Consider the following 20,517-nt stretch of genomic DNA (forward strand, 5'->3'; position numbering starts at 1 on the left):
TGATTGCCTGGATTCCTTCAAGTGTTTAATTGGATTATGTAAGGGAAGCTTTAATGAACACTTTATGCTTTAAGCATACTACATATGAGAAAACAGATTTAGAAAGACACAACACATTTGTCTCTTGAACTGTAGCTTTAAGATGCCAGCGCATAGATCTCTAGAAATTAGTAAACTCTAATGTCTTAGTCCGTTGGGGCTGCTATAACAAAATACCAGAAACCGGGTGGCTTATACACAACAGCAATTTATCTCTCACAGTTCAAGAGGCTGGAATGTCCAAAATCAGGGCAGCAGCATGGTTGAGTTCTGGCGAGGGCCCTCTATCTGGTTCCTATATGGTACCCTCTTTCTGTGGCTTCACATGGTAGAAGGAGCAAGGGAATTCTGTGGCTTCTCTTTTATGAGGGTGCTAATCCCATTCATGGGGGCTCCATCCCCAACCTTATGACCAAATCGCCTCCAAATACCATCACATTGGAAATTTCAACATATGCATTTGGGTGGACACAAACCTTCAGCTCCTAACACAGGGGTAAGGATTAGAAATGTGGAAAGTGATATATAGACCTCCAGCTTCACTTCCAGGCACCTTGGGCCCCAAAGGCCATATTGGACTTTCCAGAAATCCTTTTTTCCTGAGAAATCATTCCACATACTCTGCACTACCTCATCCAGAGGGGAGACTTAGGGTGTTAAGGCCACAGAGCTGTTCCCAAGGAAAAGAGATCAGAAACTGTTAGCACCAGTGTTTCAATGAAACCAAAACCTTATCAGGAGCCTTCATGATTTCACTGTACCTGAGAAGTCTTCTTTGAAGCTTCTGATTATCTGGAGTTATGAGTAGAAAACTGTACCAGTTGAGTAATGGGGGAGAAGCAAAAATGGAAGAGGAAATGAATGTGGTCTTCGTTCTATCTCATCGCTGTCACTTTTGATCAAAATAACCTTCTCTGAGAGATTTCTTTTAAATTTTTACCCTTGGAAGCCTTCATTAAAATTTTGAGTTATAAAATGGGAAAAGTCAATTTTATTGGATCCTAAATTTTGCTTCCTGTCCAGAGTGCAAATTATTAAAATTGACGTAGGATGTATGTGCAAGATAATATCTTTTTTTGTAGACTCTTCTCTAAATTTCAAGATATTCTGTAGAGTGGATTAGATTATATAGCAAGTGGGCACTCTGAAAAGAAAATAGAATTGTGTATTGATGCCTTCAGAAATATTATTTGATGGCAATAAAATATTCTCTGAAATTCCCTTCAGAGGGAAGAAAATGGAGTTTGTTTGCAGTAATTGCATTTTCTAGCATTTGCTCTCACACTTTCCAATATAAGCCAATTGGAACCTGTGATTTGGTTTTGCTTATTGGCAAAAGGACCATGTAAATTGGATCTGTGATGCATTTAAAGAAGATGCTTTTGAAAGTTTGGAAATTGAGATGCCTTTTTCTTATTAGATTTCAAGAGTATTAGAGTTCATTTCTATATTTTAGTCTAATGTAATATTAGCCAAATATGTTCTTTTTCAATTTAGTTTTAATCAAGTTCTAGAAGACCATTTTCATCTAGCCCCAGTGGCACTGTTAAGGCAGAGATTTTATTTCCGCTGTCAATTCTCTGTTCTGGCTCCTGTGGACCAGCCCTTGGGAATCACTGCACACTGAAACCCTGCATTCATCTGCCCAAACATTGTTTCAGCATGCAAAAATAATAGTAGTTATTGCAAAAAGATTTTTTTATTACTACTTGTGGGGTTAAAGTGGGGAAGGATCTAAAAAGCCTCAAAAATTGTTATTATATTTGAAAGAATATGGCCTCTATGCCAGTGTTATTTTTCTTTAATTTGATTTTTCACCATACTTCATGGTTTGAAATGCAGACACAAGATTTGTATTTGTTCGTCTAGTTATTCAGTAGAATAATTGCCACTTGTTTTATAATTCTTGCTGCAAGGAGCACCTTTTTCTCAGTTACTTTTTAAATAGGCTTTGTGGGGGAAAAAGCCCCAACATATTGTTCCTCAGCTCACAATAGACTTTGTCCATCAACACTGCTAGTTTATTAAAGATATTCATTGAATACTTTTTTAAGATGTTAAGAAGTAGGAGATGGACCCTTTATCCTGAATGAAGTTACAGTGCAGAACAAAGACAGGATAAAAATATCAGTAATAATGATAGCCTTTTAGGGGTCAGTTTTGTATTAGGTTCTTTACCAATCTCACTTAATCTGCATGTCCACATGTTGTGTGATTATCCTTATTTTTTCTGCTAAGTAATAGGAAGGTTAAATAACATCTTTTGAGTTTGAGTTTCATGCATGTTAAGTGCCAAAATCAGAAACTTGGTCCCAGATGTGTCTGACTCCAACGCCTATGATCTCTCTATCATGCCATTATCTCTGCATTCCAATGCACTCTGGTGATATTTGAAACATGTTCACAGCTGGCCAAGATAAGACTTGATGGTGTCATCACCAATGCTTCTAGTGATTATCTGGGGGAACCCTGATTTGGATCCAGTTTTCTGAATCTTGAGGAAGTAGATTAAAGGGTCTTTAGGAGATAGTCTGATAGTTCAGATCAGATTTGTTGTGTGGCATATAAATCTTTCTCAATACACCAGGGCCCTTGCTTGTAAGGAAGAGGTTGGACAAAATAAATGGTGAAGAGACTACCCATGGTTGCAGTTATCCAGCCAGTTGATAATACTCAAGTATAATTGGACCCATGCTCCCTTGGACAGTTACCTCCATGGCTTCACATGTAGAACATGCCATGCTGGTCTAGGTGGCAATTTAGAGAAACTCAGTTTGGAAACAAGGAGGATATTGTCATTCATTTTTACTACCTTGTGGTAGTAAAATGTACCAGTGTGTGTGTGTGTGTGTGTGTGTGTGTGTGTGTGTGTAAGTCACAAAAGGTTGTGTTCGAATAAGGTTATGGTTGAGGCAAGAATGCATGCAAACAAGTTTCTGCTGAGAAACAATAAAATCTCTGAGCTGTTTTCAGGTCCCTAATAGTTTTGGGTGCTAATGGTCTGTTCCTTGTGGTTTATGTTCCTTACTAGTTATGTTACCTGCCATCAGTGCCATATGCTGGTGACTGCTCAGGTCCAGAGAGGGTCTGCTTTCCTGGGTGAGGGATGGAATTTTGTCTCCTTTGTGTGGATTAAGGCGTATAACATCTCCTAGTGCCTTGGGATTCTTTTTATGGAGGAGGCTGCAGAAGAGGAAGGAGCACTTCAGCTGTATCTCCTTACACTTGCCCTAATTCCCTGCAGCGGACCACTGGGCTTCCACTCAGCAATCCTCACTTTCTCCTGGGTTTCCGGCTCAGCCTGACATTATTGTAATATAGTTTTCTGTGTTTAATATTTCTTAGACTTGGTTTCCCATTGCAAGCATGGAAGAAACCCTAATGCATGAGTTTCAGAGGAGAAGGTAGCAGTCTGAACCTGCTGTGTGGCTCCATCAGCAAGTGTGAGTATTAACATTAGAGCTGTCAGGACTTGTGAAAATTAATGGAGCCTGACGGGGGACAGACTGAGGTCAGAGACGGAGCTTGCCCTGATTGAATGTTTCTGGTGGCTTTGCAGCCGAGACAAGTGAGTGCAAACTGTGGAGCCGAGAGGGATTGCTTGAGGTCCATTGGTTCATTTAACCAGTAGGCACTGGGCACCAACTAAGTACCAAGCATTTTTCCGTGGAGTACAGCTTCAGAGCCCTCTCCCTGCCTCCAGGCTGGACTCAGCCTTTTTTGGCTATTGGCCCCAGTAGTCATCAAGGAAGGAATTTATTTGTTTTGTTTAATATTATCAAAATATGGTTAATTACAATGTTGTGTTAATTTCTGCTGTACAGTAAAGCCAGTTATATATACAGTTATATACAGTTATGTATGTATTCCTTTTCCTTTTCATATTCTTTTCCATTATGGTTTATCACAGGATATTGAATACAGCTCCCTGTGCTACATAGTAGGATCTTGTTGTTTATCCATCCTATATATAATAGTTTGCATCTACTAATCCCAAACTCCTAATCAAGGAAGGAATTTAAATGACCATAGTCATCCCAGAGCCTTATATCTCTTCTATCTTTTTAGCCATTGGTATTTTTTTTTCCCTTCTGTCTTCCTGCAAAATTTTCCACTTGGCCAATTTTCAAGCCCAAGTTACTCTTTTTTAGCCCTCTGTGGAGTAGAGAACCTTCAAGAGTTTGACCATTTCTCTCTCTGCTAGAGTCATGACATTAAAATATATAATAATAATTTTAAACAGAAAAAAAGTGTCTTCTTTCATCCACCTTGGGGGTATATCAAGGTCCCTTTATAACACTGACCTTAGGGAACAGTGTTTCAAAACAAGCCCTTTGGGGGAGTTCCATCGTGGCGCAGTGGTTAACGAATCCGACTAGGAACCATGAGGTTTCGGGTTTGGTCCCTGCCCTTGCTCAGTGGGTTAAAGATCCGGCGTTGCCATGAGCTGTGGTGTAGGTTGCAGACGCGGCTCGGATCCCACGTTGCTGTGGCTCTGGCGTAGGCTGGTGGCTACAGCTCCGATTCGACCCCTAGCCTGGAAACCTCCATATGCCGCGGGAGCGGCCCAAGAAATAGCAAAAAGACAAAAAAAAAAACAAAAAAACAAGCCCTTTGGTAGTGTCCCATGTAGACCAAAGGTTTCAGAAATGTGATAGAAATTGCAGTATATCTCTTTTGTTTTGAAACAGTCTCATGATAATAGGTTCAACTGTGTATCTGTTTTATTCTTTTTAATCTCAGAAAAGTCATTTTTTCTAGCACATTGGTAAGGGAAGGTGAGCCTGAAGCTTGTGCCTTGTGAATTGTATTTTCCTGGGCATCTGGGATCCATTGCATGTTCTTTTGACTTGTCATCTCTGTGTTGCTTTCTTCTTGCTACATAATGAGCTTTATCTTATGTGAGTGTCATGCCACAAGTATATTTGTTTCCTCATATATTTTCAAAGTCTAGAATTTAGGAATGTGGCGGGTAGTGGGCATAGTGCTTGGAGATCTTGAAATTAAATTGTCACTTCTAGGAGTTCCCATCGTGGCTCAGCAGGAACAAATCTGACTAGCATCCATGAAGATGCAGGTTTGATCCTTGGCCTCACTCAGTGGGTTAAGGATCCAGCATTGCTGTAAGCTGTGGTGTAGTTTGCAGACGAAGCTTGGATCTGATGTTGCTGTGGCTGTGGCATAGGCTCCAATTCCACCCCAGCCTGGGAACCTCCATGTGCCACAGGTGTGGCCCTAAAATAAATAAATAAATAGTCGCCTCTATAAAAATAGGTTTTCTTTTACCCAGGAAACCCATCAAGCCTATGCTTGCTTTGGGATGCTCACCTTAACCAATAACTGCTATTGTCCTCTGGTGCTTTTTTCCCCATGGGAAATAAGTAGGAGATAGCATTAACCTTGCTTATCAAATCCCTGGCAAAAATGGGGTATGGGCTACTTGGTGTTTGGTATGAGTCACAACCTGATAACCATTTGGGCTGCCCCTATTTCCCCTACTCCCCATTCATGAAGAATGATGAGTACAGGGCAGAAGCCAGGTTCTAGTGGGTGGTAGGCAGACTTCTAAGAAAAGAAAATATTCCAGAAATACCTTGGATTTTGATCTGACTTGGAACTTGAGTTTTCTAGAAGAACATATTCTGTACGGATTTATAGCAGAAAATAGGTTGCGGTTGTGTGATAATGTTGAGAGACATTAATTTTTATTGGTGAGGGTGGAGGGCAAGCTAACAAGGAATCTTATTTAGTGCTTGTATATGTTTATTTTAAAATGCTGATGCATGGTGTTCCTATTGTGGCTCAGTGGGTTGAGTGTCTGGCTAGTATCCATGAGGATGTGGGTTTGATCTTTGGCCTTGCTCAGTGAGTTGAGGCCCAGCGTGCTGCAAGGCTCAGATTTGGCATTACCATGGCTGTGGCATGCCTAGGCCAGGAGCTGCAGCTCCAATTAACATCCTAGTCTGTGAAATTCCATATGCTGCAGGTGCAGCCCTGAAGAGAAAAGAAAACAAAACAAAACTGATGCACATGTGCCCTCTTCCTCATGGCTCCCTATTACTTCTTTCTACCTTGTTTAGTTCACATTTTTGTTTTAATTATCTGGTCCCTGTAGACATTTTGGTTTATTACCTTGGACTTCTATTTGCCTGTCAAAGTCTAATCTTTTTTTTTTTTTTTTTGGCCATTTCTTGGGCTGCTCCCGCGGCATATGGAGGTTCCCAGGCTAGGGGTCGAATCGGAGCTGTAGCCACTGGCCTACACCAGAGCCACAGCAACGCGGGATCCGAGCTGCGTCAGCGACCTACACCACAACTCATGGCAACGCCGGATCGTTAACCCACTGAGCAAGGGCAGGGACCGAACCCAAAACCTCATGGTTCCTAGTCGGATTCGTTAACCACTGCGCCACGACGGGAACTCCCACGGTCTAATCTTATTTCTCATAATATAGACCACAAGTTTTAAACTCTGCTGCATAAATATGGGCAGAGTTTTTTTTTTTTACTTTTCCTCAAGTCTGTGACCTTCCTTTTTGGGTAGGCTCCTAGATTCTTCTGGGAGCTAGTGGGTGGGAACCTACACCCACAGCTGCAGTAGCATTTGGGGAAGGCCTACACTGAGCCAGCATGTGTCTTGTTAAAGTAGAGGCTTCATGTCCTCTGGGGGAGAAATCCATGACCCAGGCAGAGAATCATCTAGAATAGGGAGTTCTGTTTCATGATACATACAAAAGGGCCACCACTGCCCAAATATAGAGAAAAAAATCACCATAGTTGGAGAAGTGGTATGAAGAGGTCTCATTGTGAGAGGTAGGTCTTGAGCCAAACTCCATGAGGCTGTTAAAAATTGGGGATCACCTGAAAGAACACTAGTAGGGGAGGCAAAAGAGTTTTGTTGTTGTTGTTGTTTTTCAATTGCACCCACAGCATATGGAAGTTCCCAGACCAAGGATCAAATCCGAGCCACAGCTTTAACCTGCACCACAGCTGCCTCAGTGCCAGATCTTTAACCCACTGCATCGGATGGGAATTGAACCCAGGCTACCACAGAGACAGCACTGGGTCCTTAACCCACTGCATCACAGCAGGAACTCCAAAAGAGCTATCCTTGTCCCACTTGTGCCACCAACGTGGCCTGTGACTTTGCCTAACAAGTGGCAGCCCCTCTCTGGCACACATTTTCTTCATCAGTAAAGTGGAATTAGGTACATCAGTGGTTTTCCTTCATAATATTTTCAAGCCAGGGATAACTTTGTTTGAATGAAACCTTGCCCCAAGTTGTAAGCTAAAGGAAAACAGCGCTGCTGTGGTGAACATGGGAACAGGTCCTTCCCCTCTGCCCTGGTGTCTTTCCTCACGTTGCTGGCTGCAGCCCTGGGGAGGCTTACAGTGGATAGCGTTCAAACATACCCTCAGGCTGTTCTGAGGACCCTTCTGGGTTCATGTGCTGTGATTCATGGGAACCACTTTAAGTGACACATTAAATGTCCAGAGTTCGTTGGGAAGGAAGGGAGGCTGACCTTGACACAATCTGCTGTGTCTGCTTTAAAGCTGCTATGGCTTTATCAGACATGTGGAAAGCTGAAGATCTTAAGGTGTTTCTGTTCCTCTGTATACACTTTAGAAGAGTTTCCTCCTCTGATTCTATGAAGATATTAGGGATTATTCCAAATGAGTAGTCGCTCTAGAGAGAAATAGCACCTAGGAGTTACCTAGCACAGCTTATACTATTCATTTGTGAATGAGAGGCTGATCCTGGCCTGGTTTTGGTAATCAGTAAATATTAGAGGAGATGGGTAACTGGATGACAGATGGAGGAAAGAAGTGATATGTTTCACACATTTGCAAGGTTAGAAACTCGAGGCAGAAGCAGTTGGGTTCATACCATGTCAGGCTGAAGGCCATCTACCATCCCCTCTAGATCCAGACATCTTACTGACCCTGGTAATACTTTTGCTAATTCGAAGGACCCATCGGACCAACCAGTTTCTGCCTTTGGAAAATCAAAGTTGTCTCTTTCATCTTCAGATGCTTTTCTTGGGAAATAGTGACATTGTGCTCTTGTGATCAGGGAGTGATCTAATTTGTGGATAAACTAATATTTTCTCAGTTGGCAACTGGGAAGGGCAATTATTATAGTTATTATAACACAGCTAATACCTATTGAGTGATGATGAAGTGGTAGAAACGGTGCAAATCTTTACATGCTGTATACTGTTTAATGTGCATCAAACCTTAAGGGTATTCGTTTCCTCCCATTTATACTTGAAGAAACTTCAGTTTAAAGACAGTGTGCTAGAGTATTTTTGGTTAGACTGGGTTTGAGATGCTTCCTCACTTCTGAAGTTCTGGAAAGAGGATTCTAAAAGCTGATAGCTAGTAGGCCAAGTTCCGCTCACAGCTGTATTATAATTGGCCCCTAACTGTGTTTGTGTATTTGTTTTTAATTGAACTAGCAATTTGAGAGGGCTTAAACGTGGAGGACAACTCAGCACTGGTTTAAACTTTGTCATAGCCCAAGGTGACAAGCTCATTCCTGAAATTCTCCTAACAAAGCTCCTGATACCTTGCAGAGGTTCATTCATTCCTTCACTTGGTCAACAGATACTTATTGTGTGCCTGTCATTTGGAAGGTATTGAACTGGGTCAGACAAGGAACCACAAGCCACCATCTGTGCCTTCAAGGCCCCTACCATCTAGGAGGAGACAAGTCACACACAAAGGGCAAAACTAAAAAAAATGGAGTAAAAGAACCATTGCTGTGCACTGATTATTTACACCATACTATGCATGTGCTTTAGAAGCGTTCCCTAATTTTTCCTTGAACACAACCTATAAAGTGGAGATAGTTGTTATCCCCACTTTGCCAACACACCTTAGAGATCAAACGGGCTCTGTCCAAGGCCAGGCAGCTAACATGTGGCGAAGCCTGCAAAGCCCCCACTCTTCTCCCCATGGTGCCCCCACAGTTTAATTTGTAATCATTTAAAAATTGAATTGTCATGAATAGGAATGGGACCCATGCATTAAGAAAATATTAAAAAATATTCATAGAAGTCAAGGTGAGGAGGGAGGGTATAATAGTCAGCTGAGAATGAGATGGGAGGCAAGGGGGGCTGAGGAAGGAGAGAGGAACGGAAATATCGGAAAGGAAGGAGGACAGGGAAGCGTGCAGCATCGCTAATCTAAGGGAGAGGTACTTTGCTAGAAAGGGTGTCACTGCAGTGTGGGTGGAGATGAGGATGCAGAAGAAGCCTTGGCTTTGGTTTTTAGGAGGTTATTGTTGACATGCAGGGCAGTTTTTGGAAGAGTACAGAAATAAAGGCAGACTGCATTGGTAAATTCAGAGGAACCATTTGTCTCTAAGTTGGTGATTCTAATGATAGGGTAGCCCATCAGGACACACAGGCATGACAAGTGGGCCAAGCGTGAGAAGTCACAGAGAGTGGGGATGTCTGAGGCAGATGGGAAGTCAGTGTTGCCTCATTTTTTTTTTCCAAAGGAATTTTTAGTGTGATATCTCCTGATTTCTAAATGTTAGTTCAATTAAGAACATAAAATAGGAGTGACCCTTGTGGCACAGTGGAAACCAATCTGACTAGTAACCATGAAGTCGCGGGTTCGATCCCAGGCCTCGCTCAGTGGGTTCAGAATCCAGCATTGCCGTGCATCGTGGTGTAGGTTGCAGAGGTGGCTCAGATCCTGCATTGCTGTAGCTGTGGCATAGGCCAGCAGCTACAGCTCTGATTTGACCCCTCGCCTGGGAATCTCCATATGTTGTAGGTGCAGACCTAAAAAGCAGAAAACAAAAATAAACAACAACAACAAAAAAACCATAAAATAAAATGCAGTTGAGGGCAAACCATAATACATCTGGGGGCCAAATCTGGCTTACCTGCTACAAGCTTCTAGAATTCTTTTTCCAGGAGTTTAGAAATAAAATGAGGAAGCTTCTTAAAGAAATAAGGTTAGGGATGGTTTAAGATGGCACTTGACGTGTGTGTGTGTGTGTGTGTGTGTGTGTGTGTGTGTGTGTGTGTCTGTGTCTGTGTGAAGAGCTACTTGTTTTTATTTTCTTGGGGTGGGTAAACTTACTAACCATAAACTTACTAAGAAGGAAAGATAAATAAAGAGACCTAAAAATATCCTAAAGAGGTATCTGAAAAATGAAAGTGCCAATAGCAGGAAAGGGATTAAGGAGCCGACTGCTGGAAAGATGCGAAGATGTACACCGACAGAGTGATTGGAAAGTGGAGAGCAGGAAGTGAAGAGAGCCTCCCCTGAGGTTAGAGGACATATTGTATGCCCAGCAAGGGAGTCAGAAGGAGCCTGAACCTAGAGAGGAATGTGGAAACGTTTTGGGATGATGGTTTAGGGACTAGGCAGTGGCAAGCCCATAGGATGATCAAAACCATGGAGTAGCAGTGAGGGCCCAGCTGACTTTCCTTATCCTTTAGTTTTTAAGTGAGAATCTATCTATTATGTGAGCCAACAAAGCAATACAGATAAAGAAGAAGATACAGATTTGAATAAGACTTTGTTGCTGCCTCCAAGTTCTTACTTAAGATCTGTGGCTCTAACTTGAGCTGACTGTTGGGCTAGTTGCCCAAATTTCATTCATGCACTTGCTCATCATCACTTTGTCATATCTGTGAGTTATCTGTACTGTCTTTGCTCAATAGTTTTCTTTAAATCATTATTTTATGTACAAACGTAGAAAAATAAAAATAGAAATGAAAAAGAGAAAAAGGAAACTGTATATCATTACTTGCATGGTTGCATTTTATTTTTCAAAATATGCACTTTGAGAACATACAAAATGACTTGACATTTTGTCAAAAGCTCATCTCTGTTCCATCTTAAATACTCTTATAGCTTACCGGTAGGACATATACCATGTCTTGGGATGGAACTGAATAGTTAGTAGAATTCTTTAGGTCATTTAGAGCAAGAATTTTTTTCACATTAGAATAACTGCATATGGCCTTGGTTTTTTATTCAGGCAGGTCAGCTTCGATGGCCTGATCTGAATAAAATGGATAAAAGCAGGCACCTCTTTGTCTGACAATTTTAAAATAATGCTATTTGAATACCAAGAAGTTGGAGCTTGACTGCAGAGCCTTCGAAATTAATCTAGTCTGGGAAAAAACTAAAATGCCATCAAGTAACAGGAGATTTGTCAGCTGCCATGCTACACTTTTCATATAAAACATAAAGGTTGGCAGATTATAGATGAAAGGTCAGTTCAGCAAAAAAGAAAATATGTCAGACCATCTCATAACATAGGTAACAGAGGATGGAAGTTGAAAACTACTATTGGAGTCTCAGAAGGAGATGAGTTTGTTCACAATGTGTAAATATCATCAGGATTTCTGTGGCCGTTCATTTTGGTGGCTACTTCTTTATGCCGAGTCTCTAGTATTTGATTTAAAAGACACGGAAGAGGCCTGTCTTCCTGAGAAAGATTTACTTGGTAGTGCAGCAGTTTTACTTTTCTTTTTTCTTAACTGAACGGAACGGGAGAACCAGACTTCCTCTGTCCTTGTTTCCCAGTCTCAGCCATTCCATCCCTAAACCAAAGCTCTAAAATACAAAAAGCGAGACACCAAGGCCTCTTGCAAGAGCAGTGGTGCAGAAAGACAGGGTTTACAGTGAGTTCATCATCATGAATGATTAAGGGAAAACAGGCAGTGAAAGCATGGCTTGTACAAATAGAATTGCTCAAAGATTCACACAGGTGGGACCTGCCTTAGAGCAGATTACTTTCCAGGGGAACGTTGCAGCCTGTTCCAGCCTTGGGAGCACAGGTGAGTCTGGGGATGCAGGCTCAGGCCAGTGGAGTCGCAGAACCATGATGTCAGAGCATCTCAGAAATGCCCAGTGTGTGCAGTGCTGGGAATTTGCTGCCTCCTTAATACATCTTTCATCTGTGTTTTAAGTGCAGGAAGTTGTGCAAGATTTCATTATTGCATCTAAGTGGCTTGCAACGGACATCACACTCTTGCATATTATAAAGTCGCATAAGCATGCATTTGAGAGAGGCTTCCTATTTTCTATGAACTCTGCACCGCAGCCTCGCAAATAACTGAGGCCAAAGGCATGTCATACAACATTGTGGGCTAATAGTCAAGGATATCTATTGATACTTGGCTACCATGTTTTTGGTTTTGTCCTTCTGCAGTGTTATTTTCTGACTGCTTTCATGTCTCTCCTAAGTCTCCCCATCAACCCATGTACTATACTTACAATTTTAATACTGTTAGAAACCTAAAATTTGAAAGCTAAAGAAAAATCAGTAGCAGTACAAAGCATATTCTGGCAATCTTAAAAATGGCTTAAATATTAGCAGATATGTGTGCAGTGTCCATCTGAGACTGTGAACTTTCCAGGGTGGTCACTGCTGTTTGCATTGATGAAAACCAAGTGGACAAAACTGGCCCTCTCCCCCCGCCGGCCAAATATAATTCTCTCCCCCACTATAAGCTTCATTAATTAAATCATTGACTCTGGCTTGCTGTTAAGGACCAATCCTTACAACACATGTATCCAGTTTCCTGCTAGTGGTAACTTTCATTCTTCCTAGAATAGCAGGAAACATTAATTTTGCATGGGACCCAGGAGTCTCAGGAAACTGGAATTATAGGCACCGTCATCCCGCCCTTTTCCTCCTCAAAATAAAATGAAATGAAATAAAATGAGCAGCTGCCCAGTGGCAAGGCTTGAAGGATAGGTAATGACAAAGAAGAGAAAAGGGCATTAATTTCAGAATGGGGACAGCTGCCCGGCCGGCACTATCTCCCTTTGGATTTTGGCTCTTATAGCATCACGGTGAGTTATTAATATGTATGATCTGTACTTTATTCAAACATTATAAATCTATGCAGAAGTCTGGTGTTTGGGTTTTCCTTTATAGCTTTCATTCTTCTTCCCAGAATTATCTCATTTTGATCGGGAAACTTTTGCATAAAAAGCACACACGGAGAACTCACATTTCCATACCATAAATATTAAAAGGGGGTTAAGCTTTACAGTTTCTTCTCCCATCCCAATGGGAGGAAAGTTAGCCTTCTAATCAGGGAGCCATTATTAATGTTCTTTTTATTCCAAGCCAAAAGGTAAACTTTAACTTGCCCTATGAAATTGTACTGTGTAGTTCCTTTCATTTATGTAAATTGCAGAATGCTTGGCTGTGCCGTGTCTTTTGTATGAAGGTTATACTAAAAATCTAGCACTTATCTGAGTTGTTAGGAATAGTTGGCCCGCTTATTTTTTGAGACTCAAAACCAAGTCCAGGCCTTTTTTAAGCCTCCTGATTAAAGTGCTTTTGCTGGATAATTATAAAGTATAGATTGATCACAGAGAATCTGGAACAGACAGAAGCGGGAAATGGAACTAGAAAACTTAATGTCTCCTTTGTAGCGTTTTAGTTTCCGAGTAGCTCCCTGTCTCGCGTTTATTGTCATTTTTGTTAGCATAAAGGAGTAGTCATAAATTTTGGTTCCCATGGAAATAGAAAGGAATGTGTGAGCTATTTCATTTGGGGATACTGTCTGCTAATCACACAGCCTCGGCTGTTGTACTTCGTGATGGGAAATGAACTGCTAATTGGTGCTCTTTTTTCTTATTTCAGGAAACCTGCCATATGAATATAAAATAGTGATTGCTGGGAATCATGAACTGACATTTGATAAGGAATTCATGGCAGACCTTGTTAAACAGGACTACTACCGTTTCCCCTCTGTGTCCAAATTGAAACCAGAGGACTTTGACAACGTTCAGTCCCTCCTGACAAACAGTATTTACTTACAAGACTCAGAGGTAACAGTGAAGGGATTCAGGATATACGGTGCACCTTGGTAAGTGTTCATTCAAACAGTCTTCCCCTCTGCTTTTTAGCTCGGCAGTAAGAAAGCATGGTGGTGCCAGCCGAGGTGCTTTAAATGAAAAGGATAAGAGTGGAAAGAAACCGTTCTGCTGTCTTTCCAGCATAGCGTGTATTCTGACACTGCTGCAGAGCTCGTCGCTTGTGATGCTTGTGGTTTTTCATTGTGATGCCGATTTCGTTAGGCAGGATCAATGGGAGTAGGACTTTGGTAGACACATGTTCCGTTTGTGTGTGTGTCTGGGGCTGCGATGTGTCTGTAGGACACAGAAGGATTTGGGGGAAGGTCACGGTGTTACCCTTCACGCAGATTCAGCCACTCTGAACATTCCATCAGCCTTACGTGACTCATTTCCTTCTCGTTTGATGGTGGGACTACTCATAAAATATCATGCTTAGAGTTTCTCACATCTTGCTATACATCAGAATCACCTGACCAGCTCTGAAGACACACAGATTTTAGAGCCATGGTCCCTTGAGACTCTGCTTCTCCTTCCTGAGGTGGGACCCAGTGATCTATATTTTTAAAGCCCTCCAGACAAGACTGAGGAACAGACAGTTTGAAAAGTTACCAGTTGAGAGCTCGGTTCTAGAATTCACAGTGCTGAGTACTAGAGAACTGGAAGCAGGTGTGTATTCTTTGGGGCCAGACAAGGAAGCATTTTGATCTTGGCTCCATCAGTTGAAAAGTTGTCTGGTTTTGAAGACGTTAACTCATAGAGAATGAACCTCAGATTCTGCACCTCTACGACGGTGAAAATAATACCTACTCTAGATGGTTATTAGGGGGATTTAAATTAGGTGATGTTGTAATGGATTGGGAGAGAGTGCCTGGTGGTGTGTGTAGAATAATAATGACCCTTGTTCAGGCCTAATAAGCTCTGCCAAGAAGTACTTATGTGAACTTGAGCCTCTAGAGCCAGTTTTTTCAGTCTTTAAAATGGGAGTATTAGAAGATCAATATGAGAAGAATCTTGGGTTTTTATTCATTTGCTTGCTTACTTTTTGAGACCTCTGTGTGTATAGAGAGCAGGAAAAATAGCCTTTGTTCCATCAACCTGGGAAAGTATCCTGGTCCTGCCCTAGGATTTGGGGAGAAGGCTGGAAAAGGACAGAGTGAATTCAGATTGGCCACCCCACTCAACAGTTTGGATTGCCCTCTGTAGATGAGAAAGTTGACGTAGTTCCTGTAATTTTTTTTTCCAGCTTTACTAGTTGGTCAAGGAAGCATATTTCTGTTTAAAATCAACGTGACCATGACTGTGAATTCTTAATTGAGTACTTACCAAATGTCAGGCACTAAGTCCTTTATATCCATTATCTCATTTTCTTCAAACTGCCTTTTAAGAGACAGACACTGCTGTGATTCTCATTTGGCAGGTGAGAAAATTCGGGCTCGGAAAGGTTAAGAAGCACAGGGATACAGGGTGGTAGCATCCTAATTTGAGTCTGACTGTGGGGTACACGGTCTGCCTGGGGTGGGGGTTCTTGTGGTGGTTAGGATCTGCACTGTTTATATCCAGCATGTCACGTGGTTCTTTTTATATGTGACAAGGTGGTACAGGGCAAAGGGAACAAACAAACAGCAGAAATGAGTCCTATCAAACTGAAAGCTGATCTCAAAGTAGCACAGGAAGTCGGTATTAGCATTTCTGGGTAAAGGGTGGGAGGGAGGAGCTTTTTCAGCCTCACAGTTCACTTCTTGATGACCCTGCAGTAGTTGAGGAATGACCTCTAATTGGCAGAGAAGCTCTACGTGGAGTTATTTGCTATAATTTTAGATGATTTTTGAAAAATTCTCAAAGAGCCTTGAATCTTTAAGACTATTCCTGAACAAACAGGACTTTCAGAGGTTCTCCAGATTGATGGTTGCTGGAATGATGGCAGCAAACAGACTTCCTCCATTGTCTGAGCAGATTCAGGTCTGTTTCGAATAGGGTTTAGCTAAACCAGATTATGGATGTGATGAATGAGGGAGTAATTTTGGATCCCGAGGCAGATCTTGTAGCATCTCAAGAAATAACAGGGAGTTCCTGTTGTGGCTCACCCAGTAAGAATGTGGCTAATACCCTTGAGGATTCGAGTTCAATCCCGTTGAGAGCTGTGGTGTAGGTCGCAGATGTGGCTCGGATTGGATCTGGTGTTGCTGTGCCTGTGGTGTAGGCCAGCAGCTGCAGCTCTGATTCAACCCCTAGCCTGAGAACTTCCATATGTTGCAGGTGAGGCTGTAAAAAGAAACAAAAACACCCCAGAATCTTCAAAGAGCATACATGTTTGAGGCATGCTTGATTATTTTAGTATTTTATACAGTTATTAGCCTCTTTCACTATTAAGAATTTGACTAGAATCTGAGTTCCCTCATGGCTCAGCAGAAACAAATCTGACTAGCATCCATGAGGACAAAGGTTCGATTCCTGGCCTTGCTCATTGGATTAAGGATCAGGCATTGCCGTGAGCTGTGGTATAGGTCGAAGACGTAGCTTGGATCATGTGTTGCTGTGGCTGTGGTGTAGTCCAGCAGCTACAGCTCCAATTTAGCCTCTAGCCTAGGAACCTCCACATGTCTCGGGTGCAACCTTAAAAAGACTGAAGAAAAAAAAAAGAATTTGACTGGAAGCGAAGTTTGGGAGGATTTACACCAGAACTGTTCCCTTTTTCCCTGTCAGAAACAAGGATTTCCCATCTCAGATTCACACATAGGTGGACGCCTGCTTCATAACCCATTGGCTATTCCAACCCCCAAATAATGTACACTGATTTAAGTTTGATTTCCATGCTTTTCTTATGAATTTTCTAGAGGAAATTCTAAGTTCTGGTTTGCTGATAGGGCCAGTGGTTTTCATTTAAAAACAGGTACCAAAATAAGAACCTCGATACTAAGGATTTCTGTCCTGTCACAGGTTTCTCAAAAGTAGTTGCCATCTGACCAGGGGGAGAGCTACTAACTCATATTTTACAAAATATGGATTGTAACTCACTTTCATTCTACACAAGAATATTAGCTCATATTCATTACGTGTCTAGAAGCTGAAAGTTTCTAAAAGACCAGGGAGAATTAATGCAGCATCTCCTGACTTACAGTTTAGGAGGAATTTGTTTGTAGAACATATACAACAACCCTGAGCGTGTGTGGGTGTTTGCAGTTGGGGTGCATCGTGGTGGTTATTCAGTCTGCAAGGAAAAGGGTTTGGATGTGGTTTGATAGGTCTGGACAAATCCAGCAGCTTGCACTGAAGAACTTGTAATTGGGGTGCCTTGTCCTGGAAGAAAGGTGCTCACTTGGAAGGAGGGCAAGAATTGACCAGCTCCCCGAGGGCAGCCCAGCCTCAGGAAGCCTTCCCCAGGTTCTGTGGCTTCTGTATGTTTCTTTACTGCCTTGTTCTTCCAAGTATCCTGAAGAAAAGGGAATCAGGCATGATGCATTGTCAAGGCACTAACAGTTCGGTCACAGCCTTTCTTAACCTCTGTTACATTTTTCTCTCCCTCTTGGGGGGACAGAAGAGGGTCTTGTGTGGCCTGGCAGTTAGATCTGCCCGGGCCGTTACAGCTCTCCCAACAGGAAAGCTCGTGGATTTCTCATAGCCTTCGTATTGATTCTCTGCCACCGAGATGCTTCCTGATTTCTACTCATGATCCCTTTCAGCTCTGTCACATCTTTTTCCAAAGGCTGATTACTGTTAGAAAGAGGAGACGAAATTCTAATCTGTCACATATTGGCCAGTGTAGTTTCTAACTGCCTGTCTGGCCAGGGTGCAGGAGAGGTGGCATTTTGAAATCATCACTGTATTTTGGGTTACTGGATCTGTAGCCAAAGTTTTAGTACAAGCAGATTTGCACTCAAGGGACCTGGCATTGAAAAATCGACAAGTCCCTTCTTTGTTCTGATTTCGGTTGTTCGTTTGCTATTAAGATGCTTATGTGGGGGGAAAAAAAATCCAGGTACCAGCGGATCCACAGCCAAGCTGCAAAAAGTAGAAAGTCCATTTTGTTCCGACCTGAGCATGGCAGTTGTATTGTTCAGAAACAGCCTGTGCCTTGTTCCCCTCCTGCACAGAAATGCAGCGCTGGTCTCCCGTGGCTTTTAATGAATATGAGTGGGGCTTTCCAATGTCCAGGAATTTGATCTCTACGCTGACCAAGGGGTCAGGAACAAAGAGCACACTTTTTCATGTGAGAGTAGACCCAGGTGTAATTTGTCAGATTGAGTAACTGTAGAGGAAGTGCCTTAACTTCTGCAGCAGGAAAATTAGATCGGGCCTAGGCAGTGTAATTCTAAAACGGCTGAAATAGCAAGAGAAAGCCTCGGGATTTCCCCCCCCCACCCCGTCTCTTTTCCCCTCACTTTGGATCATAAACATGTTGCGTTTGTCCATTCATTTAGATGTAATTTTCTCGGCATTTTTCAGAGTGGGAGTTCAGTGTGGATTCTACTCGCGGCAACACTTCTAATTGTGTTTGTACACACACAGCTACAAGGTTGCTCACGTTTCCTTGTTCTGACCAGCGCAGTGGTACTTTACGTTTACCCTGTCAGAAAAGCTTCAGATGTTTTTATTTCCAATGATAAGTTTTGTAATGCATCATGTATTTTGCTGACAGTCTTCAAGTTCGTGAAATAGCGAACAAATTAACAGCAGATATTGAGTAAGAGGATTAGAAAACCAATTGGCAACTCATGCGATAGAATTCAGATATGGGGATGGGTGGAATGGGCTCATTTATTTTATTTTCACAGTCATACATACTTTGTAATTAAATTGGGCCAAAAAAAAAAAAAGAAGAAAAGAAAGAAACATCTCCATGTTCAGCTGAAAAGTCCTTTCATGCTCAAGAACAGAACTATACGAACAATATTGGTTCTATCCCATGATCTCAGGGATGCCAGGTTTTATTTAGGACAGTTCAGATAGGTATTGGCACAGAAAAAGGTCTGTGTGTGTGTTGAACAAATATGCACTCTGCTTCGACATGATTCTGTTTAAAGGCCCAGGCTAACATTTCATTTTTCTTGGCGCAGGGCCCGTGGACTCTCCCATTATGAAACCTATGGCAGGTCTGCTCTGCTCTAGAGTTACAGGCTCTGTTTACATTTTTGCCTGCTTCAGAATGCAGCTGACTGCTCTTAAAGCTGCACAGGATCAGATTCACTTCTGGTTTAACAACCGCCCTGTTTATTTGGAAAAGGAGAAAGCAAAACCAGTCCCTTTGCTTCCTACCTCCCATTGATAGCTGTATCATGGTGAAATGCCATGGTGAAAGCCGGTTTATGCAGAGCGTGGGACGTTGGTCCCAACTTGTACCTTTTTGCCCATTCCATTCAAACTTTTAAAGCCTGTCACGTGCCTTTATCTGATATGTTGGTGGTGGTTGGAGAGGCGAATTTGGAGGTGGGTGTAGATGTGTTCCTGGGCCCTCAGTGATGCTTCATATCAACCACTGGCATAATGTAAATTTTTGCCTGAACATTCTGAGATACAAACTCAATTAGCCAGCAAAAATAATAAACCTCGATTCGGATGATGTGTTTCACTTAAAGAACTGTCACGTGTGTTGTCTCATTTGGGCTTCACAACAATTCCACATAATTAAAATTTAAAAACAATCCTGAACAATTAAAATGCAAAGGGTATCTATTAATAATAATAATGAGTAACAGCCATCATTTATAAGTGCTTATATGTCATGACACTACTGCCCGGGGTTGCCTCCTTTTGACAAAGGAGATCAAGATAGAGTTTTCAGCAGAGAAGGTGACTTGCCCAACATTAATTTGGGGCAAAATAGGACTAGAATGCATCCTTCCTTTGCTGAGCTCTTGAGGCTGAGTGAGGATATCCTAGTAACCACAGATATCATTCTACTCCTTGACCTGAGGCAACTCAGGAAGTGGCCACTTAGAAGCCCTGGCTGTTCCCATCTTGCTGCAGAAAGGACACACAGAAATCCAGGCGCGTCCTCTTAGGAGCCCTCAGGATTCAATGGGAAGGTGCTTGCAGGGGGACAGCGGGAAGGTTGGGGGGACAGAACCAAAGAATGATCCTGTATCTTCTGCATGATATGCTCCAGAGCCTAGACTTTAAAACATGAAAATCTCCATCTCAACGTGTCGTAAGACATGGATCAGCTCCTCTGGTCCTTCTGTGCTGTGGAGACAACTTTGTTTCCTTTGCACATACATTAGAGGGGCAAACACCGGCACATGGGCCCTTTTCTGTGTGAAGCATCAAGGAGCGGCTGAGAGAGACGGCAGCTCTGGGCACATGCATGAAGAAAGAAGTGCTGCCGGTGCATCCCTGCTGAAGTCAGGCCTGGCGTGGACCCACACACCATGCTCCAGGCAAGCCCCGGCCTTCCACGTTGAGACCCAGCCGGCTGGCTGCTGGGTGTTCTTTCCTTTTCTCCTATTATATGGCAGCCTCCTTTTAAACCCAGAGCTGCTGCTGGGGAGTGGAAGGAGATGGTGTGGTGGCTGTAAGCTCCACACAGGCGGGGACCCTGTTGTCTTTGTTGTCCATGCATGCCCTAGGCTAGCCCAGTGCATTTCTGCTGAATCAATGAGTGAATGAATGAGGGTCAGGGAGTTTGGGCTGCTGG

The 20,517-nt window shown here is 42.4% G+C and overlaps 1 protein-coding gene across 4 annotated transcripts in view; it reads left to right on the plus strand.

Moving 5' to 3' along the window:
• MPPED2 (metallophosphoesterase domain containing 2) overlaps positions 1–20,517 on the plus strand; it is a 180,665-nt gene that overhangs the window by 83,732 nt on the left and 76,416 nt on the right. For all 4 annotated transcript variants that reach the window (XM_003122896.5, XM_005661064.3, XM_005661063.3 and 1 more), the window contains exon 4: positions 13,672–13,897. In XM_003122896.5, coding sequence (XP_003122944.2) covers positions 13,672–13,897 — 226 coding nt within the window. The remainder of the gene's footprint in view (positions 1–13,671; positions 13,898–20,517) is intronic.

Source organism: Sus scrofa, chromosome 2, assembly GCF_000003025.6.
Source record: "Sus scrofa isolate TJ Tabasco breed Duroc chromosome 2, Sscrofa11.1, whole genome shotgun sequence".
NCBI lineage: Eukaryota > Metazoa > Chordata > Mammalia > Artiodactyla > Suidae > Sus > Sus scrofa.